The sequence below is a fragment of the Leucopleurus acutus genome (assembly GCF_964270905.1).
Source record: "Leucopleurus acutus genome assembly, chromosome: 9".
NCBI lineage: Eukaryota > Metazoa > Chordata > Mammalia > Artiodactyla > Delphinidae > Leucopleurus > Leucopleurus acutus.
Window position 1 is genome coordinate 50380246 of NC_139144.1, and position 23176 is coordinate 50403421.

General features: G+C 39.0%; 1 protein-coding gene across 1 annotated transcript in view; it reads right to left on the reverse strand.

Annotated features, from left to right (window-relative positions):
• The window catches only part of ASB4 (ankyrin repeat and SOCS box containing 4), a 120873-nt gene that overhangs the window by 95602 nt on the left and 2095 nt on the right, over positions 1–23176 (reverse strand). The window contains exons 2-3 of the mRNA XM_082846465.1: positions 21104–21249; positions 20279–20418 (exon numbers count right to left, since the gene is read on the reverse strand). Coding sequence (XP_082702591.1) covers positions 20279–20329 — 51 coding nt within the window. The 5' untranslated portion in view covers positions 20330–20418; positions 21104–21249. The remainder of the gene's footprint in view (positions 1–20278; positions 20419–21103; positions 21250–23176) is intronic.

The following is a 23176-nucleotide window of genomic DNA, read 5'->3' on the forward strand; positions in this document are numbered from 1 at the left end:
GCCCGCGCGCCACAACTACTGAAGCCCGTGCGCCTAGAGCCCGTGCTCTGCAACAAGAGAAGCCACCGCAATGAGAAGCCTGTGTGCACTGCACGAAGAGTAGCCCCACTCACTGCAAATACAGAAAGGCTGCACACATCAACGAAGACCCAACGCAGCCAAAAATAAATAAATTAGTAAATTAATTTAAAAAAATAAAGCAGAGTAAGAAAGGAGTAGGGAAGAGAGAATATGTCTTTGAAGGTATTAGGTGCTGCTTTGGATAAGGTAGTCAGGGATTATCTCTCTGATGGGGAGGTAACCTTTGAGTGGAGATCTGAATAGTGGTGGGAGCAAGTCTTATAACGCCCGGTGGGGTGGAAATAGGGCAAGCAGGGGAGGGGAACAGGTATGTGTGTGTGGAGGGTTTGAAATTTTGACAATAGCAGGGAAACCAAAGTGTTTGGAGCAGAATGGGCAAGGGGGGGAGAGTTCAGAGAATCCACAGGAGTCTGATCATCTAGAACAATCTAGGCCATTTTAAGGACTTGTAATTTTATTCTAAGCTTAATTGATACAGTATATTCCAAGAGTATTTTAACCAGCAATTCTTTAAAAAGAATCAGCCAGCAATCGTGTAAATTAAAGGCTTCATCTTTGAAATGAATCATTCAATAGATGAGTAGAATAGCAGATGGGACACACAAAAAGAGCAAATTAGTGAGCTGGAGGAAAAACCCAAATATTTTTTTTCCAGAATACAGGACACACACACAATAAAAAGATGTAAAGTAAGAAGAGGAAGACAGAATCTCAAACAATCCATCCAGAAGATCCAAATTTTATCTAATAGAAGTTTTGGAAGATACTATTAGAAAAGTCCTTTTAGGAAAAATGGAGAAGAGACAATGTTCAGAGCAATACAAATATAAATATATGCTTAAATAATACCATTAAGAAGTTTCAATTTATATGAAACAGAGCAAATTCTGCACCTAATAAAGACATAAATATTTATCAAAAATCCATGGATCATTACAAAATATGACCATATACTACACAACAAAAGAAGACAGTTATTTTATAAGACTATTACAATCTCTAAATGTAAACAAGGCAAATCCTGCCCAAGAATAAAATTAAAGGTCAATTTCACTTAAGAACATAGAGGTAGAGTCCTAAATAAATATTAGCAAATCAAATCTGGCAGTGTATTTTTAAAAAATGATGAAGTAGAGTTCACTGTTTTTTAAAAAACTCTGTATGTAATTTATTATGTTAACACATTATGTTAACACATTAAAAGTTAAAGCAATATGATTATGTCAAATGACATAAGTAAAACTTTAGGTAGATTTCAACATTCATTTAAACTTTAATTTTTATTTTTTCAGCTACAAGAGATTTATTAAAGAAAGGCTTCCTAGAGACATTAAGCGAATGGGAGAAGGACAGGGAAAGGGAAGAAGCCAAAAAAGGATGTGATTTCATGTGAAATCCCAGCCTGATTCCAAGGGGAACTCTGGAGCATAAATTACTCCTTAGACCATGTCCTTCCTTGAAGCAGGGGAAGAGGGCTTGGTATTCTCTGCACTTCCTGCAACTGCGGTTTGGTGTCTGACATTAATTTGTGGTAAATCTTCAGTCATTATTACTTCAAATATTGCTTTTGTTCCTTTCTCTCTTTCTTCTCCTTCTGGTATTCCCATTATGCATGTTAGATCTCTTGTAGATGTCTCACAGTTTCTGGTTATTCTGTTCTGTTTTCTTCAGTCTTTTTTTTCCTTTTTTTTGCTTTGCTTCTCAGTTTTAGAAGTTTCCATTAAGATATCAAGTTCAGAGATTCTTCCCTCAGCTGTGTCTAGTCTACTAATGAGCCCATCAAAGCCATTCTTCATTTCTGTTATGGTGATTTTGATCACTAGCAACTCTTTTTGATTCTTTCTTAGGATTGCCATCCTTCTGCTTACATTATCTGTTGTCTAGTTGTTCCATTAGATTCTTTAATATATTAGTCATAGTTGTTTTAAATTTCTGGTCTGATAATTCCAATACTCCTGCCATATCTGACTCTGGTTCTGATGCTTGTTCAGTCTCTTTAAACTGTGTTTTTGCCTTTTAGTATGCCTTCCAGCCTCTCTGGGAACCAGTGCCATGGTAGGAAAATTTGAACTGTAATCATTAAAGACTTGCTAGAGGATTAGTATGGACAAGTACGAAAGTTAAAAACTCCAAGGGGACCCAGTCATGGGGGGGCTGTCCCACACTTCTGAATTTTATCACTAGGAGCTCCAATAGGTCCTCACAGTGAATATCAGAGAAAAATTCCTTTGTGCTTCTAGCAGCGAGAGGGGAAAAGCAACCTTTTTGAAATGTGTCATTGCATTCTATTCTTTTTAACAAAGGCTGCCCTTGGAACAAACTATTTTACCAGAGAGAAACCTGGGGAAGGGAAACACTCAACTCCAGACTCCTGTAGCCATCCTCTCCCAGCTAAGAGCGGGGAGTGGGTGGGGGACTTAGAAGCACTGGTGAGGTTCACAGTGCAGAGGCAGAGGCTCACCAAAAGACTGAGACCTAATCACAGGACTATAGAACACCTCCTTTCTTCCCACACCTCACCACCACATCACTAAAGGCCTACTTACAACTGTTCCTTTTACTCAGTATACCTAAATTAGTGGATAAATACCAAGTTCACGGAGGGTAAGATTTGCCATTTTAAAGATGCCATTTTAAATTCAGTATATCCCATATCTAAGGTCAATAGGATTTTTCATAAACTTTTACATGCTAATTATAAAATTTATATCTTTATTTTTGCTTTAAAAAGGTAAGTGGGCTGGGGCAATAGAATTCATTCAATCTAATATGCAATTGTATTATAAATATATAGTGATTTATTAAATTTTTTTTAAATTAATTAATTTATTTTTGGCTGCATTGGGTCTTTGTTGCTGCACGCAGGCTTTCTCTAGTTGTGGCGAGCAGGGGCTATTCTTTGTTGCGGTGTGTGGGCTTCTCATTGCGGTGGCTTCTCCTGTTGCACAGGCTCTAGGCACGCAGGCTTCAGTAGTTTTGACACACGGGCTCAGCAGTTGTGGCTTGTGGGCTCTAGAGCGCAGGCTCAGTAGTTGTGGTGCACGGGCTTAGTTGCTCTGCAGCACGTGAGATCTTCCCGGACCAGGGCTCAAACCCGTGTCCCCTGCATTGGTAGGTGGATTCTTAAGCACTGTGCCACCAGGGAAGCCCCTATAGTGATTTAAATAGCATTATTGGCACAATAAGAAAAAGAGATCAATTTTTTAAAGAATAAAAATTCTAGAAACAGACCCATGAATACATAAGAAAGTCAAATTGCAGAAGAATTACAAAGATAAATGAATATCCAAAAAGATACTTGGTCTCACAAAGATTCAGAAGCATACAAATAAAAAGGAAAATGAAATACTTTTTTTATGCAACAGTCAGGCAAAAAATAAAATGTCCAATAACATCAATTGATTGGTAAGGAATAGAGGGAAAGGTATTTTCATATTGCTGTTGTGTTAACTTAGTATAGCCACTCTGGAGGACAATTAGGCAGTGTAGTAATCGATTAAAACTGAATAGATGCATACTCTAAGACTCAGCAAATCTATTTCTAGGCATTTACCCTATAGAAACACTTATACTTATGCACAAGAAATCACATGCAAGATTATTTATTGCATAATTATTTGTGATAGCAAAAAATCTGAATATCAATTAGAGTCAGTTAAATAAACTAAAGCACATTCGTGCAGAGGAATATTATGTATCGAAGAATAAAGTACTCCTGTGAGAACTAGTAACATGGAAAATATACGTAGGTGACCTCAAGGTCAGAGATATAATTTAAATATTCATAAGAGTTTTATGGGGCCTAATGATAAGCAATATTGATAGACAGCATATGAAAAGAATTCAGGTAGGATTCATGTAAGCTCAAAGATCTTTAGAGTTAAATGGAACTGCATTTACTTATTTTAGCCTTAGGAATGCAAGCTTTAATCAAGTGATGTTGCCCCCTGTGTAGGATTTCACAGTCTAATCTGATTTAAATGATGAGTAATTAAAAGGTTAATTTTGTGTCAATTTGGCTGGCCCACAGTGCCCAAATGTTTGGTCAAACATTATTCTGGATGTTTCTGTGAAGGTGCTTTTGTGGGTTTTTTTCTTTTTTTTAGTTAATTTTTATTGGAGTATAGTTGATTTACAATGCGTTAGTTTCTGCTGTACAGCAAAGTGAATCAGTTAAACATATACATATATCCACTCTTTTTTAGATTCTGTTTCCATATAGGTCATTATGGAGTACTGAGTAGAGTTCCCTGTGCTATACAGTAGGTTCTTATTAGTTATCTATTTTATATATAGTAGTATGTATATGTCAATCCCAATTTCTCAATTTATCCCTCTCCACCTTTCCCCCTTGGTAACCGTAAGTTTCTTTTCTACATCTGTGACTCCATTTCTGTTTTGTAAATAGGTTCATTTGTACTAATTTTTTAGATTCCACATATAAACGATATCATATGATATTTGTCTTTCTCTGTCTGACTTAACTTCACTCAGTATGACAATCTCTAGGTCCAACCATGTCACTGCAAATGGCATTATTTCTGTGAAGGTGTTTTTGAAATGAAACTAACTTGGTGGACTTTGAGTAAAGAAGATTACTCTCCATAATGTAGGTGGGCCTCATCCTATTAGTTTGAGGCCTTAATAAAACAAAGACTGACATCCCCTGAGCAAGAAGGAATTCTGTCTGCAGACTGCCTTTGGACTCAAACTGCCCCTCTTTCCTGGGTCTCCAGCCTGCTGGCCCACTCTGCAGATTTTTGGACTTACCAAGCCTCCACAATCACATGGGCCATTTCCTTAAAATAAATCTCTCTCTATGTAACTATGTATAGCCTATTGGCTCTGTTTCTCTGGAGAACCCTGACTAATCCAGTAATGACAGAACTCGAATCCAGGCATGTAAGCTATGTCTGTGGCCAGCTTACTCTTGAAGTTTCGGAGTCCTTGGCTTTACAATTTTTCATATAAGTAAGGACCAATGCATATCATCATTGCCACAGTGATCCAATTATGCAAGTCTATAACCTCTGTTTGTTGCAAAACTCTATCAAGCAAAGAAAACAACCCCAAAATTATATAATAAAGTAACCCCCAAAATCATGTGAAATAACATAATTTTTCTTTAGTAGTAAGCATCTTTCAACCCTAAGAAAATTTGAAGGTAAATATATAAATGTCAAGATAAACAAATCTGTGTTTTCAATAATTTAGTGTTCAGAATTTTGCATAATTTTATATTTCATATACCTGTAATATTCAAAATTTGGTCTGATAGAATAATAGCTTATTAGAACAGCAATCTTGTGATTCTAATTTAAAATGTATTACATAATTTATTTAGGCTTGTGATTTTAATTTAATGTCTGTGCTTCATAAATATTAATGGAACATTAAGAGAATTTAAGAATCATCTATTTATAAGTTTAATTTATTTCATATATGAGCTATTTAACTACTCGGGAAAATTTTGTTTGTTAAATCAGACAATGTAGAACTTTAAAAGGAAACAGAATATTAGTTTCATGAATACAGTTTGGATAAAGAAGTTTAAATACCTAACTCTATAAATTGGTCTTAATTTTAATCAAAGACCTCTTAAAGGGATTGTTGAAATTTGCTATGAATAGAATAATAAGATTTGTAATCTCTTCTTCAAGCATAAGATATAGGTTTCATAATCTATAACTAATAAATTATCAATTTTTAAAAACAAACATCACCTCTGAAGAGTGTTTTCTGTGCCAAAAATGTCATCCTCAAGGCACCAGAAAAACTAGTTGACAATATTGCTTCCTGAACACACACTCACACAATAATACCATATGTTTCTATAGGTACATATATAAGAAAATAATAGACAAAGAAAAGAATACATATGAAACTAAGAAAAGTATTTTCCCATGGACAAAGGGTAGGGAGATTTTAATTTTATCAATAACATCTGAATATTCTGCAGTGTGAAAGCATACATGTGTTGCTTGTGTAAGAAAAAATAAATTAAAGAAAATCCTTTGTCAGGTCATGTGTACCCATTCCGGGTTCAATAATCAGGGGTCGATATACTTCTGACTCTCTATGTTGTCTCAAGACGAGTCTGTGTCAGGAGTTAACCTTGCTCCTTCCATACTAACACAAAGCCATTCTCCTAACACTACCATTTCCAACCACCTTCCTATTTGAGGGGCTTTATATAATGGGTAAAACTAAAAAATACAAATAAGATTCTGAATGTAATTTTGGTACTAATGTTGAGAGTTTTGTTGGATTTGTCAGTATCACCATGGCAAGAGGTGAAACATAATAGTTTAGGGAATATCAATGAAAGTAGGAGGGCATGCTTGTAAAAAGGCTCTGGGGTGGGGAGCTCCTGGCATACAAGACCATATTTTCTAAGTGTAGCCTGGAGAAGAAACTTGTTATTTTCAAAGAACTAAAGGTAGAATTCCTCTTGAGGTGCTAAGACTCTTGTTTGTTTGCTAGAAAAGAACCTGCAGCCAGGCTGGATGTGAAATGACAGGCTTTGAGACATGGTCTGGAAGAGAAGGCAGAACAGAGGGAAAGTGAAAATCCTTGGCATAAAGATTTCATTCTAAAGCAAAACTGGGAGGGCCCTAATATTGAAGTAGAGTGTACTTGGGTGAGTGTCCTTTTAATATTACCATGTATGATCCTTTCTTGAAGAACAAATAGGCAAAATAAAGTGGCATTACTGGAGCTTGTATACAAAGGTTTTTGAAAGATGAGATATTTAATTAAAATTGCTGCTATCCATTAAAAACTTGTTCTTAGAAAAGTTTATTAGGTTGCAAAATTATAGGGTTTTAAATTTTATTTATTATTATTTTTCTTAAGAAATAGGTCAGTAATGCATATTGTCTTTCCTGGCTAAAGCTCTAGTAATATCTGACATGACCATAAAACTCCTTGCTGAAATTATGTGTAAAAATTTGCTCAGCACAGGAGATAGTTCCACCCTGACGTAGAAAGCAGAGCCAGGAGCTGAATGATCTGATCCAACCTTCCTTTGCTCCTACATGTTAAGCCTTAGAAGAGGGAAAGTCCCCAGCTATCCAGGTGAGCTGCATGACTCCTGGGCAGAACTCAACTCTGAACTCTGCAGGACCCCCAGGTAAGCAGTGGCTCTCCTCTGCCACCCTGCTGGAGGACAGTGTCTAGGAATGGTGGCAATAAAGATCATTCCTATTCCCACATAGTCAGGATGTTAATCATCAAAAGACCAGTTGGGATTATTACAGAAAAACATCCTTCAGTGCTCTCCTGGAACAATAAGAACACAAGGAGAATTCTGGTTTCACCCTTGGAAACCTGAGAGGGAGAGAGATGCTGGAGAAATGGACTGATGGCCCAGCAAAATGGTGAGACAACTGGGTGGAAGGAAAAATGAGGACACGAAAGAAATGTCCAGTGATGAAGGTGACTGGGAGTTAGAACAAGGAGAGGTAGAATAAGGCTACTTAATAATTACTTTTATACTGTTTATTTGGCTGTACTGTGAAGTGACTCTCCATCCCCCAGCTACCTGAATCTTCACTGCCAAATGTATTAATTGTCTTAACGGTTCTTTGTAGATCATTAAAGGAAAGGGAAGGTAGCTGCATACTGCAGGGTGGAGGGAAGAGAAGAGACACAGGAAATAAGACACACAGCAAAGGTGGAGAATTTCAAGTAAGCAAGAAAGAAGGGTGATCCAAGCCCCTGAACTTCATGCCAAGGAATCTTTAGGGGGACTTAGAGCAACCCATTACATGAGATGGGGTTTGAGCAAGTTAAAAAACCTATTAAAGAGAAAGATAACTCCAAAGTTTAGAGGTGTGAGGACCACCCAGGAGGCTATCACATGTATTACACATCACTGACACCAGACAGGGAGAAATGAAGAGGTCAAAGACTGGTTCTATGTATTCCAGTGGACTCTGAGATTCATTATCTACTTCTTTGTCCATGCATCTATCCACCCATCTATCTGTCACTGATTTTATCTATCAAGTTGTTCACTCCCAGTTTTCCTCAATATCACTATTTCCTTTAAGCTTTGAATGGTTTCTTCAGTATTGAAGGGAATTCCTTTTCTAGTTAATAACAGGGGTAGAATTAGCTAGCACAAATGCAGTCTGTGGCCCCAACCTAAAACCAACAAAACACAAAGAAAAAAGTGCTTTTTCTTGCTATTTCCCTCTTTGGTGGCAAGAGGTTGCTCACTAAAGCTTTAGGAGATGGCCTAAGTGAGTTTCTCTGTAGCCCCCTGGGGGTGGGGGTGATGGGGACAACTTCCGGTCCCAGGTCAGCTCCACAGCTGCCCTTGGACTAGAGGAGTTCAGCTGTCAGCACGCATGGATGATCACCAGCCTGGAGTCTAGCAGAGGCTGCTGCCCCACAAGCCTACTGTCCTCTTTCATCCCTTCCACCTGTGTGCTCTTCACTGTTCAATTCTGTCCAATTTCCTCCACCAGGAATTTTCCATTATTCCAGTGGCCTGGACAAATTCCTGTGATTTCTCATGACCTATGGGCCTCTATGCAGTGCCTCATGTTGCTAGAATTGGCTTCATTTTCCACTTTTAAGATATTCAAGTAACTTCAATTTCTTCTCACTTAGAATAGTCACACGACTTACTTTCTAAATTTTGGAATGTAGGAGAGGTTACTTGAAATGAAATATAAGGTTACAAAGAATACTGAGGACTTAATTTAGCATCCCCCCTCCATCTCTGCAATTTAATCATATTTCATGTAAACAGTCATTATGTTTTCAAGTCATAAAATATTAAGTAAACATGGATGATAACCACTATCTATGTTTGAAATAAGAAAGAGCCCTGCCCCTAATTCCCACACCAGAAGTGAGCTCATCTTCCCCCAAGGCAGCCAGGCAAATTCAAGCTCCAGAGCTTCTGTGAAATATAAAATAATGAAAAGAAAATGCACAGGCTTAAAAAAAATAATGATGATAATAATAAAACACTGCTTGCAGGAAAAATAAATGAAAGGCAGAAAATGAAGTAGGTCTCCAAAAGTAATTCCTTAAGACTCTTGTGTCAATTCTCCTAAAATAAAACATACCAAATAAAATCTAAATTCCTCCTGCTTGCCTGTGCTGTACACACATAGTCCATTAGCAAAGGGGATGGGGTCCCTGGAAATGGAAGCATCAACCGAGTGAGCAGTGCCTTGGTCTTTCTAGCGTTGCCTCTAGGGAGAAAGTTCTTGACCTCTCCCACCACCCATCACTGTCCCTTCTCTGACCCTAGAAATGGGTGCTTTCAACTTCCACTTGTTAAAATGCTGGCCTGTCTTCCCAAGCTGCAGTTAGGTTCATGACGTCCCCTACAATGTCAAGGGCTGGCCCCAGAATCTCAGTATCTGCTAATCTTTACTTCTGTTTCTCAGATGTCTCCTTGAATGGGTTTTGAGTCTCTCGCCTAAAACTGTGACGCTCTTCCTGTTTCCTGTGGCAGGCCCAGTTCTATCACTTGCACCCCTTTTTGTCAGCCTGCATGACAAAGCTGTTCACCAGAACAAAGAATAAATGGCAGGAAAAGGTACTCAAAGGAAGAAATCATGAATTTTTCAGAAAACTTACCAACTTGACGAAATTATCAAAATTGTTTTTCAGTAGTTCTTATTAGATACAAGTATATGGTAGCCCTCAGAACTTAGGAAAAACATATATACTTACAGTCTACTACACTGGATTTATATATAGCTATTTCAGTGAAAAAGCACACTATAAAGAATCAGCACTATGCAAAGTGGAGTGTTTGGGGTGAAAGGCAACCATTTTTAAAAACTGTCAGATATCAAACAAGGTCAAAGAATTTTTCAAAAAGTGGAGTACTGGAAGGAATGAGCTAAAAGATAAAAGATGGTAGCTGGAAAATGAGATCTTAAAAGTAAGATTTTAGAATTGTTGTGATTAGTGGTAATAGCAAAATCTTAAAGTATAACCATAGAAGTAGGCAGCGAAGTAGTGTAGAGACAAGGTCACTGGAGGAAAGGCAATTGTGGAACTGAAAATGTTAAGTGTGGAAAGGTTACACACAAGGATGTTAAAATCATCGAGCATTTTGGCAGTATAGTATAAAAGGGAGTGATTGTGAGCGGGGGCAGAACCATCGAGGACAGATGGGGAAGTATCCTGGGGTTGGGGGGTCAGCAGATAACACAGAAAGTTGAAAAGAGTATTTAGAGACGATGTTTCAGAACATAGGGGATTTTGTTAATGACTGACTATGGGTTTCAGAGGACACAACAGAAGTGTTTTGGAAGTTGGGGGTGGGGGAGGATAGGGAGATGGGAGAAAGCACCCTGCCATATGGGAAGAGTCTGCAGGATGAAGGCTGACCAGGAAGCCTGGGCTTCTCCACGTGACCACATAACATAGGGATAAAGGGCCTAATGAGATGAAACAGATATTGGAGGTGAGGAGGTGAGTTGTTCCAGGGCTCTCTTGTCACTCTTGTCCATGGAGGTACAGAGGCCAGGAGAGGGGCCGTATTATGCCAAGCACAGATAACTCTGGAGATTTCTTTCCAATCCTCTATCACCTCCACCGTCCACATTGTTCCCAGTCCGTATAAAGGGCCAGATAGCAAATAGGTTGCATTCTCTATGGTCAGGGAAGGACTGCCTGGAGCACTGTGGTATAAAGAACTTCAAGGCCACATTCAGATTCAGGAGAAAAGGAAAATGATCACCTCTATGCCAGTATCTGCCTTCCCTAGCTTAAGGTGATCCCCAAAGCTCAGTTCAATGTCTAATTCTCCATCCTACTTCCTATTTTTCAACCTGCCTCGTAGCCACTTAGGACTTTTACATATGTCACTCTGCTTCAGGCTACAACCTCAACCCTTCCTGAAGATCCTCTACACAACTTGCTGTGCTCTCTGCTAACGAACCCCACGTTTCCATGTCCAGACAAGACCTCATTCCTAAGCACTAAAAGCTTGTCTGCAATCTTCTCCTGGGCTTGGAGCACATCAAAGGTGCTCATCAATCTTCCCCTGTCCATGCCACCCCAATCTGTTCCTCTTCCATCCCAGTTAGTGTATCCCCATTTACACATCTGAACAACCCAAGTCACCTTCAATTCCTCCTTCTCCCCCACGTCTTATCAGTCACCTATTTCCACCCCTTCAATTTCTGAAATTCCTTAAATCTGCTCCTTGTGCTCCCTCCCCACGGCCTCAGCCTTGTTCACATCTTCTCTCAAGGAGACTTAGGAAGGAGACTCTACCCAACTCACCTTCCAACAGCCATCAGAGTGACCTCTGTGAAACACTGTTTCTCCCTTCCTTAAAAGGCTTTTGTAGTGTGCTCCAAAGACAAAGAAGAAGATAAACTCAAAAGGCCAATATTGCCAGAACAAAGAGTTACAGGACTCCTACCACTCTGTCACAATGTGACCACTGCAGTGTCCCAGGGCCCTCGCAAGCAGCATGCCCGGTCCCTTTCCCATCCCATTATAAGGAAAGATATTTGCTCCGTTTTTCTCCCTCTCAGCACACTGAATGTATACATACTCTGCCCAGTCAGCAAATGACTTGCACATTCCCTGGCTATAAAAACAGACAAGCAACCCATGCTCATTGTCGACTTTCCCTGGCTACCAGGAAGTCGGCCCGCTATTCTTGCAGCGACCCTTCTCTTTAATAAACTCTGTCTTCCTTACATTCTGCCTTGTGTCTGGAAATTCTTTTCCAACCTGCGCTCCAACCATGACAGCTTTAGTGGCTTTGCAGCATATACAGGATAAAAATCAAAGTTCTTAGCTCTTGACAGATAACATTGTACATGTTTGTTCAGGTGCCTCCTCTCCCACTAGATTATGATCTCCACCAAGGCAGGAAGGTATGCCTCCTTTATTTTGAGTTCCCAGTAACTGCTTAGAGATGCAGAACATACTCAATAAATGTGAAGTGAAGTAGTACAAGCAGGCAGAGGAAAAGTATAAAAAGTAACCCAATTTTAAAGATGCTCTTTCATGAGAGTTGACACGAGCACATTTTCTATAACTCTCGCTACAGCTAATTCACCTCTGCTTACCATAAATAACAAAGGAATAAAAATCTTTTAATTTGACAATTAACAAAAAATATAACAGGGTGGAAATAAGGGGTTTTTTTTCTTTTGTGTTTTGGAAATGAGGTGTTTTTTGTTCATTTGTTTTTGTTTAACTTTTTATTTTATATTGGAATATAGCCAATTAACAATGTTGTGACAGCTTCAGATGCACAGCAAAGCGACTCAGCCATACATATACACATATCCATTCTCCTGCAGACTCCCCTCCCATCTAGCCCGCCGCATAACATGGAGCAGAGTTCCCTGTGCTATAAAGCAAGTCCTTGATGGTTATAATTTTTATTATTGTTTTTATTTTTTAAAACATCTTTACTGGAGTATAATTGCTTTACATTGTTGTGTTAGTTGCTGCTAATAAAAAAGTGAATCAGCTATACGTATACATATATCCACACATCCCCTCCCTCTTGCATCTCCCTCCCAATCTCCCTATCTCACCCCTTGAGGTGGTCACAAATCACCGAGCTGATCTCCCTGTGCTATGCGGCTGCTTCCCACTAGCTATCTATTTTACATTTGGTAGTGTATATATGTCAATGCCACTCTCTCACTTTGTCTCAGCTTATCATTCCACCCCGGGGCCCTCAACTCCATTCTCTACGTCTATGTTTTTATTCCTGTCCTGCCCCTAGGTTCTTCAGAAACTTTTTTTTTTTTTTTTAGATTCCATATATATGTGTTAGCATATGGTATTTGTTTTCCTCTTTCTGACTTACTTCATTCTGTATGACAGACTCTAGGTCCATCCACCTCACTACAAATAACTCAATTTTCCTTCTTTTCATGGTTGAGTAATATTCCATTGTATATATGTGCCACATCTTCTTTATCCATTCATCTGTCGATGGGCACTTAGGTTGCTTCCATGTCCTGCCTATTGTAAACAGTGCTGCAATGAACATCATCGTACATGACTCTTTTTGAATTATGGTTTACTCAGGGTATATGCCCAGTAGTGGGACTGCTCGGTCATAGGGTAGTTCTATTTTTAGTTTTTTAAGGAACCTCCATACTGTTCTCCATAGTGGCTGTACCAATTTACATTCCCACCAACAGTGCAAGAGGGTTCCCTTTTCTCCACACCCTCTCCAGCATTTATTGTTTCTAGATTTTTTGATGATGGCTATTCAGACCGGTATGAGGTGATACCTCATTGTAGTTTTGATTTGCATTTCTCTAATGATTAGTGATGTTGAACATCCTTTCATGTGTTTGTTGGCAATCTGTATATCTTCTTTGGAGAAATGTCTGTTTAGGTCTTCTGCCCATTTTTGGATTGGGTTGTTTGTGTTTTTGATATTGAACTGCATGAGCTGCTTGTATATTTTGGAGATTAATCCTTTGTCAGTAGCTTTGTTTGCAAATATTTTCTCCCATTCTGAGGGTTGTTTTTTCATCTTGTTTATGGTTTCCTTTGCTGTGCAAAAGCTTTTAAGTTTCATTAGGTCCCATTGGTTTACTTTTCTTTTTATTTCCATTTCTCTAAGAGGTTGGTCAAAAAGGATCTTGCTGTGATTTATGTCATAGAGTGTCTGCCTATGTTTTCCTCTAAGAGTTTTATAGTGTCTGGTCTTATATTAAGGTCTTTAATCCATTTTGAGTTTACTTTTGTGTATGGTGTTAGGGAGTGTTCTAATTTCATTCATTTGCAGGTAGCTGTCCATTTTTTCCAGCACCACTTATTGAAGAGGCTGTCTTTTCTCCATTGTATATTCTTGCCTCCTTTATCAAAGATAAGGTGACCATATGTACATGGGTTTATCTCTGGGCTTTCTATCCTGTTCCATTTACCTATATTTCTGTTTTTGTGCCAGTACTATACTGTCTTGATTACTGTAGCTTTGTAGTATAGTCTGAAGTCAGGGAGCCTGATTCCTCCAGCTTCATTTTTATTTCTCAAGATTCCTTTGACTAAAACCTGGTTCTTTGAGAAGATAAACAAAATTGATAAACCATTAGCCAGACTCATCAAGAAAAAAAGGGAGAAGACTGAAATCAATAGAATTAGAAATGAAAAAGGAGAAGTAACAACTGACACTGCAGAAATACAAAAGATCATGAGAGATTACTACAAGCAACTCTATGTCAATAAAATGGACAACCTGGAAGAAATGGACAAACTCTTAGAAATGCACAACCTGCCAAGACTGAATCAGGAAGAAATAGAAAGTATGAACAGACCAATCACAAGCACTGAAATTGAAACTGTGATTAAAAATCTTCCAAGAAACAAAAGCCCAGGACCAGATGGCTTCACAGGAGAATTCTATCAAAAATTTAGAGAAGAGCTAATACCTATCCTTCTCAAACTCTTCCAAAATATAGCAGAGGGAGGAACACTCCCAAACTCTTTCTAAAAGGCCACCATCACCCTGATACCAAAACCAGACAAGGATGTCACAAAGAAAGAAAACTACAGGCCAATATCACTGATGAACACAGATGCAACAATCCTCAACAAAATACTAGCAAACAGAATCCAACAGCACATTAAAAGGATCATACACCATGATCAAGTGGGGTTTATTCCAGGAATGCAAGGATTCTTCAATATATGTAAATCAATCAACGTGATACACCATATTAACAAATTGAAGGAGGAATACCATATGATCATCTCAATAGATGCAGAGAAAGCTTTTGACAAAATTCAACACCCATTTATGATAAAAACCCTGCAGAAAGTAGGCATAGAGGGAACTTTCCTCAACATAATAAAGGCCATATATGACAAACCCACAGCCAACATCGTCCTCAATGGTGACAAACTGACAGCATTTCCACTAAGATCAGGAACAAGACAAGGTTGCGCACTCTCACCACTCTTTTTTTTTTTTTCGGTACATGGGCCTCTCACTGTGGTGGCCTCTCCTGCTGCGGAGCACAGGCTCCGGACGCGCAGGCTCAGCGGCCATGGCTCACGGGCCCAGCCACTCCACGGCATATGGGATCCTCCCAGACCGGGGCACAAACCCGTGTCCCCTGCATCGGCAGGCGGACTCGCAACCTCCACACCACGAGGGAAGCCCTCACCACTCTTATTCAACATAGTTCTGGAAGTTTTAGCCACAGCAACCAGAGAAGAAAAGGAAATAAAAGGAATCCAAATCAGAAAAGATGAAGTAAAGCTGTCACTATTTGCAGATGACATGATACTATACATAGAGAATCCTAAAGATGCTACCAGAAAACTACTAGAGCTAATCAATGAATTTGGTGAAGTAGCAGGATACAAAATTAATGCACAGAAATCTCTTGCATTCCTATACACTAATGATGAAAAATCTGAAAGTGAAATCAAGAAAACACTGCCATTTACCATTGCAATAAAAAGAATAAAATATCTAGGAATAAACCTACTTAAGGAGACAAAAGACCTGTATGCAGAAAATTATAAGACACTGATGAAAGAAATTAAAGATGATACAAATAGATGGAGAGATATACAATGTTCTTGGAGTGGAAGAATCAACATTGTGAAAATGACTATATTACCCAAAGCAATCTACAGATTCAATGCAATCCCTATCAAACTACCAATGGCATTTTTCACAGAACTAGAACAAAAAATGTCACAATTTGTATGGAAACACAAAAGACCCCGAATAGCCCAAGCAATCTTGAGAACAAAAAGTGGAGCTGGAGGAATCAGGCTCCCTGACTTCAGACTATACTACAAAGCTACAGTAATCAAGACAGTATGGTACTGGCACAAAAACAGAAAGATAGATCAATGGAACAGGATAGAAAGCCCAGAGATAAACCCATGCACATATGGTCACCTTATCTTTGTTAAAGGAGGCAGGAATGTACAGTGGAGAAAGGACAGCCTCTTCAATAAGTGGTGCTGGGAAAGCTGGACAGGTACATGTAAAAGTATGAGATTAGAGCACTCCCTAACACCATACACAAAAATAAGCTCAAAATGGATTAAAGACCTAAATGTAAGGCCAGAAACTATCAAACTCTAGAGGAAAACATAGGCAGAACACTCTATGACATAAATCACAGCAAGATCCTTTTTGATCCACCTCCTAGAGAAATGGAAATAAAAACAAATGGGACCTAATGAAAGTTCAAAGCTTTTGCACAGCAAATGAAACCATAAACAAGACCAAAAGACAACCCTCAGAATGGGAGAAAATATTTGCAAATGAAGCAACTGACAAAGGATTAATCTCCAAAATTTATAAGCAGCTCAATAACAAAAAAAAACAAACAACCCAATCCAGAAATGGACAGAAGACCTAAATAGACATTTCTCCAGAGACGATATACAGACTGCCAACAAACACATGAAAGAATGCTCAACATCATTAATCATTAGAGAAATGCAAATCAAAACTACAATGAGATATCATCTCACACTGGTCAGAATGTCCATCATCAAAAAATCTAGAAACAATAAATGCTGGAGAGGGTGTGGAGAAAAGGGAACCCTCTTGCACTGTTGGTGCGAATGTGAATAGGTACAGCCACTATGGAGAAAAGTATGGAGGTTCCTTAAAAAACTACAAATAGAACTACCATATGACCCAGCAATCCCACTACTGGGCATATACCCTGAGAAAACCATAATTCAAAAAGAGTCATGTACTAAAATGTTCATTGCAGCTCTATTTACAATAGCCAGAATATGCAAACAACCTAAGTGTCCATCATCGGATGAATGGATAAAGAAGATGTGGCACGTATATACAATGGAATATTACTCAGCCATAAAAAGAAATGAAATTGAGCTATTTGTAATGAGGCGGATGGACCTAGAGTCTGTCATACAGTTAAGTAAGTCAGAAAGAGAAAGACAAATACCGTATGCTAACACATATATATGGAATTTAAGAAAAAAAAATGTCATGAAGAACCTAGGGGTAAGACAGGAATAAAGACACAGACCTACTAGAGAATGGACTTGAGGATATGGGGAAGGGGAAGGGGAAGCTGTGACAAAGCAAGAGAGTGGCATGGACATACATACACTATCAAACGTAAAATAGATAGCTAGTGGGAAGCAGCCGCACAGCACAGGGAGATCAGTTCGGTGCTTTGTGACCACCTAGAGGGGTGGGATAGGGAGGCAGGGAGGGAGGGAGATACAAGAGGGAAGAGATATGGGAACATATGTATATGTATAACTGATTCACTTCGTTATAAAGCAGAAACTAACACACGATTGTAAAGCAATTATACTCTAATAAAGAGGTAAAAAAAAAAAGATTCCTTTGGCTATTCGGGGTCTTTTGTGTTTCCATACAAATTGTGACATTTTTTGTTCTAGTTCTGTGAAAAATGCCATTGGTAGTTTGATAGGGATTGCATTGAATCTGTAGATTGCTTTGGGGAGTATAGTCATTTTCACAATGTTAATTCTTCCAATCCAAGAACATGGTATATCTCTCCATCTGTTTGTATCATCTTCAATTTCTTCCTCAGGGTCTTACAGTTTTCTGCATACAGGTCTTTTGTCTCCTTAGGTAAGTTTATTCCTAGGTATTTTATCCTTTTTTGCAATGGTAAATGGGAGTGTTCCCTTAATTCCTCTTGCAGATTTTCCATCATTAGCGTATAGGAATGCAAGAGATTTCTGTGCATTAACTTTGTATCCTGCTACTTTACCAAATTCATTTATTTGGATGGAATAAATTCCATTTGCATGGAATATCGTTTTCTATCCCCTCACTTTCAGTCTGTATGTGTCCCTAGGTCTGAAGTGGGTCTCTTGTAGACAGCATATATATGGGTCTTGTTTTTGTATCCATTCAGCCAGGCTATGTCTTTTGGTTGGAGCATTTAATCCATTTACATTTAAGGTAATTATAGATATGTATGTTCCTATTACCATTTTCTTAATTGTTTTGGGTTTGTTAATGTAGGTCTTTTCCTTCTCTTGTGTTTCCTGCCTAGAGAAGTTCCTTTAGCATTTGTTGTAAAGCTGGTTTGGTGGTGCTGAATTTTCTTAGCTTTTGCTTGTCTGTAAAGGTTTTAATTTCTCCATCGAATCTGAATGAGATCGTTGGTTGGTTGTAGGTTTTTCCCTTTCATCACTTTAAATATGTCCTGCCATTCCCTTCTGGTTTGTAGAGTTTCTGCTGAAAGATCTGCTGTTAACCTTATGGGGATTCCCTTGTATGTTATTTTTTGCTTTTCCTTTGCTGCTTTTAATATTTTTTCTTTGTATTTAACTTTTGATAGTTAGAGTTATATGTGTCTTGGCGTGTTTCTCCTTGGATTTATCCTCTATGAGACTCTCTGCGCTTCCTGGACTTGATTGACTATTTCCTTTCCCATATTAGGGAAGTTTTCAACTATAATCTCTTCAAATAGTTTTTCAGTCCCTCTCTTTTTCTTTTCTTCTTCTGGGACCCCTACAGTTCGAATGTTGGTGCATTTAGTGTTGTCCCAGAGGTCTCTGAGACTGTCCTCAATTCGTTTCATTCTTTTTTCTTTATTCTGCTCTGCAGTAGTTATTTCCTCTATTTTATCTTCCAGGTCACTTATCCATTCTTCTGCTTCAGTTATTCTGCTGTTGATTCCTTCTAGAGAATTTTTAATTTCATTTATTGTGTTGTTCATCATTGTTTGCTTGCTCTTTAGTTCTTCTGGGTCCTTGTTAAACGTTTCTTGTATTTTCTCCATTCTATTTCCACAATTTGGGATCATCTTTACTATCATTACTCTGAATTGTTTTTCAGGTGGACTGCCTATTTCCTCTTCATCTGTTTCGTCTGGTGGGTTTTTACCTTGTTCCTTCATCTGCTGTGTATTTCTTTGTCTTCTCATTTTGCTTAACTTATTGTGTTTGGGGTCTCCTTTTTGCAGGCTGCAGGTTTGTAGTTCCTGTTTTTTTTGCTGTCTGCCTCCAGTGGGTAAGGTTGGTTCTGTAGGTTGTGTAGGCTTCCTGGTGGAGTGGACTGGTGCCTGTGTTCTAGTGGATGAGGCTGGATCTTGTCTTTCTGGTAGGCAGGACCGCATCTGGTGGTGTGTTTTAGTGTGTCTGTGAACTTAGTATGATTTTAGGCAGCCTCTCTGCTAATGGGTGGGGTTGTGTTCCTGTCTTGCTAGTTGTTTGGCATAGGATGTCCAACCCTGGAGCTTGCTGGTCGTTGAGTGGAGCTGGGTCTTAGTGTTGAGATGGAGATCTCTGGGAGAGCTCTCGATGATTGATATTACGTGGGGCTGGGAAATCTCTGGCAGACCAATGTCCTGAATTTGGCTCGCCCACCTACGAGACTCAAGCCTGACACACAGCTGGAGCACCAAGACCATTTCAGCCCCACAGCAGTGAATGTGGCAGTCTCCATTATGAAGTCAGATTATGAGGGTCTACAATAGCTGTTCAGCTAGAACAGGCTGACTTGGGAGCAATTTGTCTATGAGGCTGTCTCCAGCAGCTCGTGTCTGAAAGAGTAGGTCTCCACATGTGCTGCGAGAATCTTAAACATTTATATAGAGGTCTTCACTGGGTTCAGTCTCGGATTCAGTACAGATGGTCTCTGAAGAACACCTTACTCTCTCAAGGTTGTGTGCTTGAAACAGCTCCTAAGCCTCAGGGTCTACAAGCTGCAGGAAGACGAGACTGCCCAGGGTGGCCTGCAAGCCATTCTTGCCACGAGCCCCGCTGCTGCTGTCGTGGAATCCGGCTTCCCCCACCACTCACCCTGTAGTGAGTTTTCAGTGAAGCTTTCTCTCTGTGCTAGTGAGATTCATGCTACTTGAGTTGTGCAAAGCCACAGAGTGCGTAAATGTTGGGGTGGGGGCACAAACCCAGCAAATCTGGCCCCAAGGTCTGTGTTATGTCACCCAACGAGAGTGGGGAGGCCACGCTCCTAAACACCTCACCCCCACGAGCCAGCTCCTCAAACCCGCAACGCCACAGGTGGTTATCCTTTTTAAATATAGCCGCGTGTACATGTCAATCCCAAGCTCCCTAACTATCCCTTCCCTCCACCCTTCCCCCCCCCGCCGGTAACCATAAGTACATTTTCTGAGTCTGTGAGTCCGTTTCTGTTTTGTAAGTACGTTCATTTGTATCATTTCTTTTTAGATTCCACACATAAGCGATATCAAACAATATTTCTCTTTCTCTGACTTACTTCACTCAGTATGACAATCTCTAGGTCCATCCATGTCACTGCAAATGGCATTATTTCTGTGAAGAAGGTTACTCTCCAAAATGTGGGTGGGCCTCATCCTATTAGTTTGAAGCCCTTAATAAAACGAAGACTGATGTCCCCTGACAAAGAAGGAATTTTTAATATGTATTTTCTTATATTGGATTCTGGTTCCACCATATTCTAGGTGTGTAACCCTGGGCAAGATACTTAACCCCTGGCCTCAGTTTCATAACTCATAAATTGGAGATAATAACAGTAACTAATCCAAATGGTTGTTATAGGAATTAAATGAGGTAGTGTATGAAAAGCCTGTTGGAATGGGAAATGTTCAATAAGTAACAGCTGTGGTAGTTACTCTGAAAGAGGTTGCACATATGGTTTATTTATAGATAACTAGAAACATTATTGCTATTAGACAATGGGAAACATGCATGTATTTCCTAGAATGAACAGAACATATCTTAACTTTTTCCATAGAGTTCAGGCCATACTGAGTCAGCCTCTGAAGGAGATTGGGAGTTTTTGTTTCTGGTCTCCCCAGCTTTTCTCTTTCCCAACATTTTCTACCTTCTGACCTCTCCATCTGGGGTCCAACTGCTCCTGGAAGAGAGGCAGCAAATCTGACAGCCCTCTGTAGAAAGAGGCTTGGGTCTAGTGGACCATCTGGTTAACTTTCAACTTTAACTCAAAATTGTTTATTCATCTGTTCTAGAGATACATTGACACAATTGAAAAAACTCATTCTTTTTTTTTTTTTTTTTGCTTTTGAACTTACACACTGCTCTTTTCCTTTTAGCATCTTACCTTAAGAAAGTTTAAAGTTATCCAGTATCTCTGCTCTCTTCCCACACATACAAGAACATTAGGATGATTTAACACAGGTTCCACTTCCTCTTTCTTGTTCTTATCCAGAATTTTAAAAACTCATTCATTTTACTGGGCCACTCCTCCTGTAATAAACCAGGCATATTTTTTACAAAATGCATAATTATCTTGTGACTAGCACATAAAATTTTATTTTACGTTTGTGTGTTTTTGACCTCTAGAAACAGCAAGTTCATATTGTTCAACCTAATATTTGAAGAATGTTAATTTCTTGACTATAAATATTTTAAAATATATACAACAATTTTCTGTTTCTGTTATGGCATTTCTTCACTTTTTAGTATATTGGAATTCTCAGAAAATGACTTGGTGGTGGGCAAGTCTCCTTTACCCTCCAAGAAGCCCTAGTGTGAAGCCTCTACAAAGTAAATCTTTCTTTTACTGATAATACTTATCTTTTATAACACCTTTTCCATGTATTTTTGTGTTAAAAGATCTAAAGATATGACTCCTTAAAAAAAAAAAGAGGTAAGGAGAGGAAGGAAATAAAAAGGATATGGAGGGACCAATGCCCCATCATATATTATATAAAATGACAATAATCACAAGAAACCTATTTCACAAATTACTGGGAATATTACACGTGATAATATACTGTGAAGAACTTTAAAGAGTTAAAAGTACAATCATGAAAGGCAGTCCACTTATGTGTTTGAAGAAACATTTTTGGTCTGTGAATGCTTTATTTCTGGTCCATGGTGACATAAGTATGAAAATTTGAGAGTAAGCATTTAGAAACTGTTATACGAATTTGACAAAGTCATTTTACATCTGTTGAATCAAATAATAAAAGATTTGGGCTTGTACTTTGTATGTCTGAATTTTTACTTCATTTTCTAGTAATTCACTTTCATTTTACTTTACAAAGGCAAAGAAACCCTGTCCTTCACCACACATAGTTTGAGAAGCATCGATAAAGGCTATTATTATTTCTGAAATTTTGCTTAACAACCATTAATTTCTAATTACAAACTAGTTATATGTCATTATTTGAGAAATACTCTCTTAAACCAAGTGTAAGGAGTTGCCAGCATACAAACAAGTTCCAAAACAAGTTTGTTTTGTATTGGGTAACATGGTTACTTGGAAGTCAGACACCATTTTTCCCATGAAATAACATTAGCCGAGGGTTAGGTTCTTGGTGTAGCCTATCAATCCCAGTTATCTCAAAAGATGGGTAAGCTATACAATAAAATGTGATCACCCGTATAAACTGTAAATTTTTTTTTTTCGCGGTACTTGGGCCTCTCACTGTTGTGGCCTCTCCCGTTGCGGAGCACAGGCTCTGGACACACAGGCTCAGCGGCCATGGCTCACGGGCCTAGCCGCTCCGCGGCATGTGGGATATTCCCGGACCGGGGCACGAACCCGTGTTCCCTGCATTGGCAGGAGGACTCTCAACCACTGCGCCACCAGGGAAGCCCTATACTATAAAATTTAATGACCAGGCTTCTCCACCCTCTTACGATGAAGAAATTAGGCTACTGATTTCCAAATCAGAAAACATCCCTCTTCCCCACCCAGCCATGAGAAAAGGTGATTCTTAGCTCTGGCAGGGTGGTAGGGATAGGGATAAGGATGGGGTTACTTTTGCAGAAGTTGCTTCAAGAGCAACTCAGAAAGAGGAAGAGTAATGGAGCTATAGTACTCTTCACACAGAGAATGGAGGAATTAGGAGATCAAGTTTGAGGGAACTCACTGGTCGAGTTAATAAAATTAAACTGAGGATTCTCTAAGATTCTCTGAGAATGAGGTTTGGCAGGTTTTGCTGGACTTGAAAGCCTGGTTCTTTACCACAAATGCCTCTATCCTAAACCCCAGGGCATTGTGGTGGCCCAAGACGGTGAGAAGGCTTCATCCTGAATTGAAATCTGTTAGCGGCTACCTCAGAGATTTTAATTTTTCTTCTGTCGTTGTTTGAAAAGATGTGAGGACAAGTCTAGGCTTAGTGAGAAACATTGGTAGAATCAGTTAGTGCCACGGGCAAGAAGG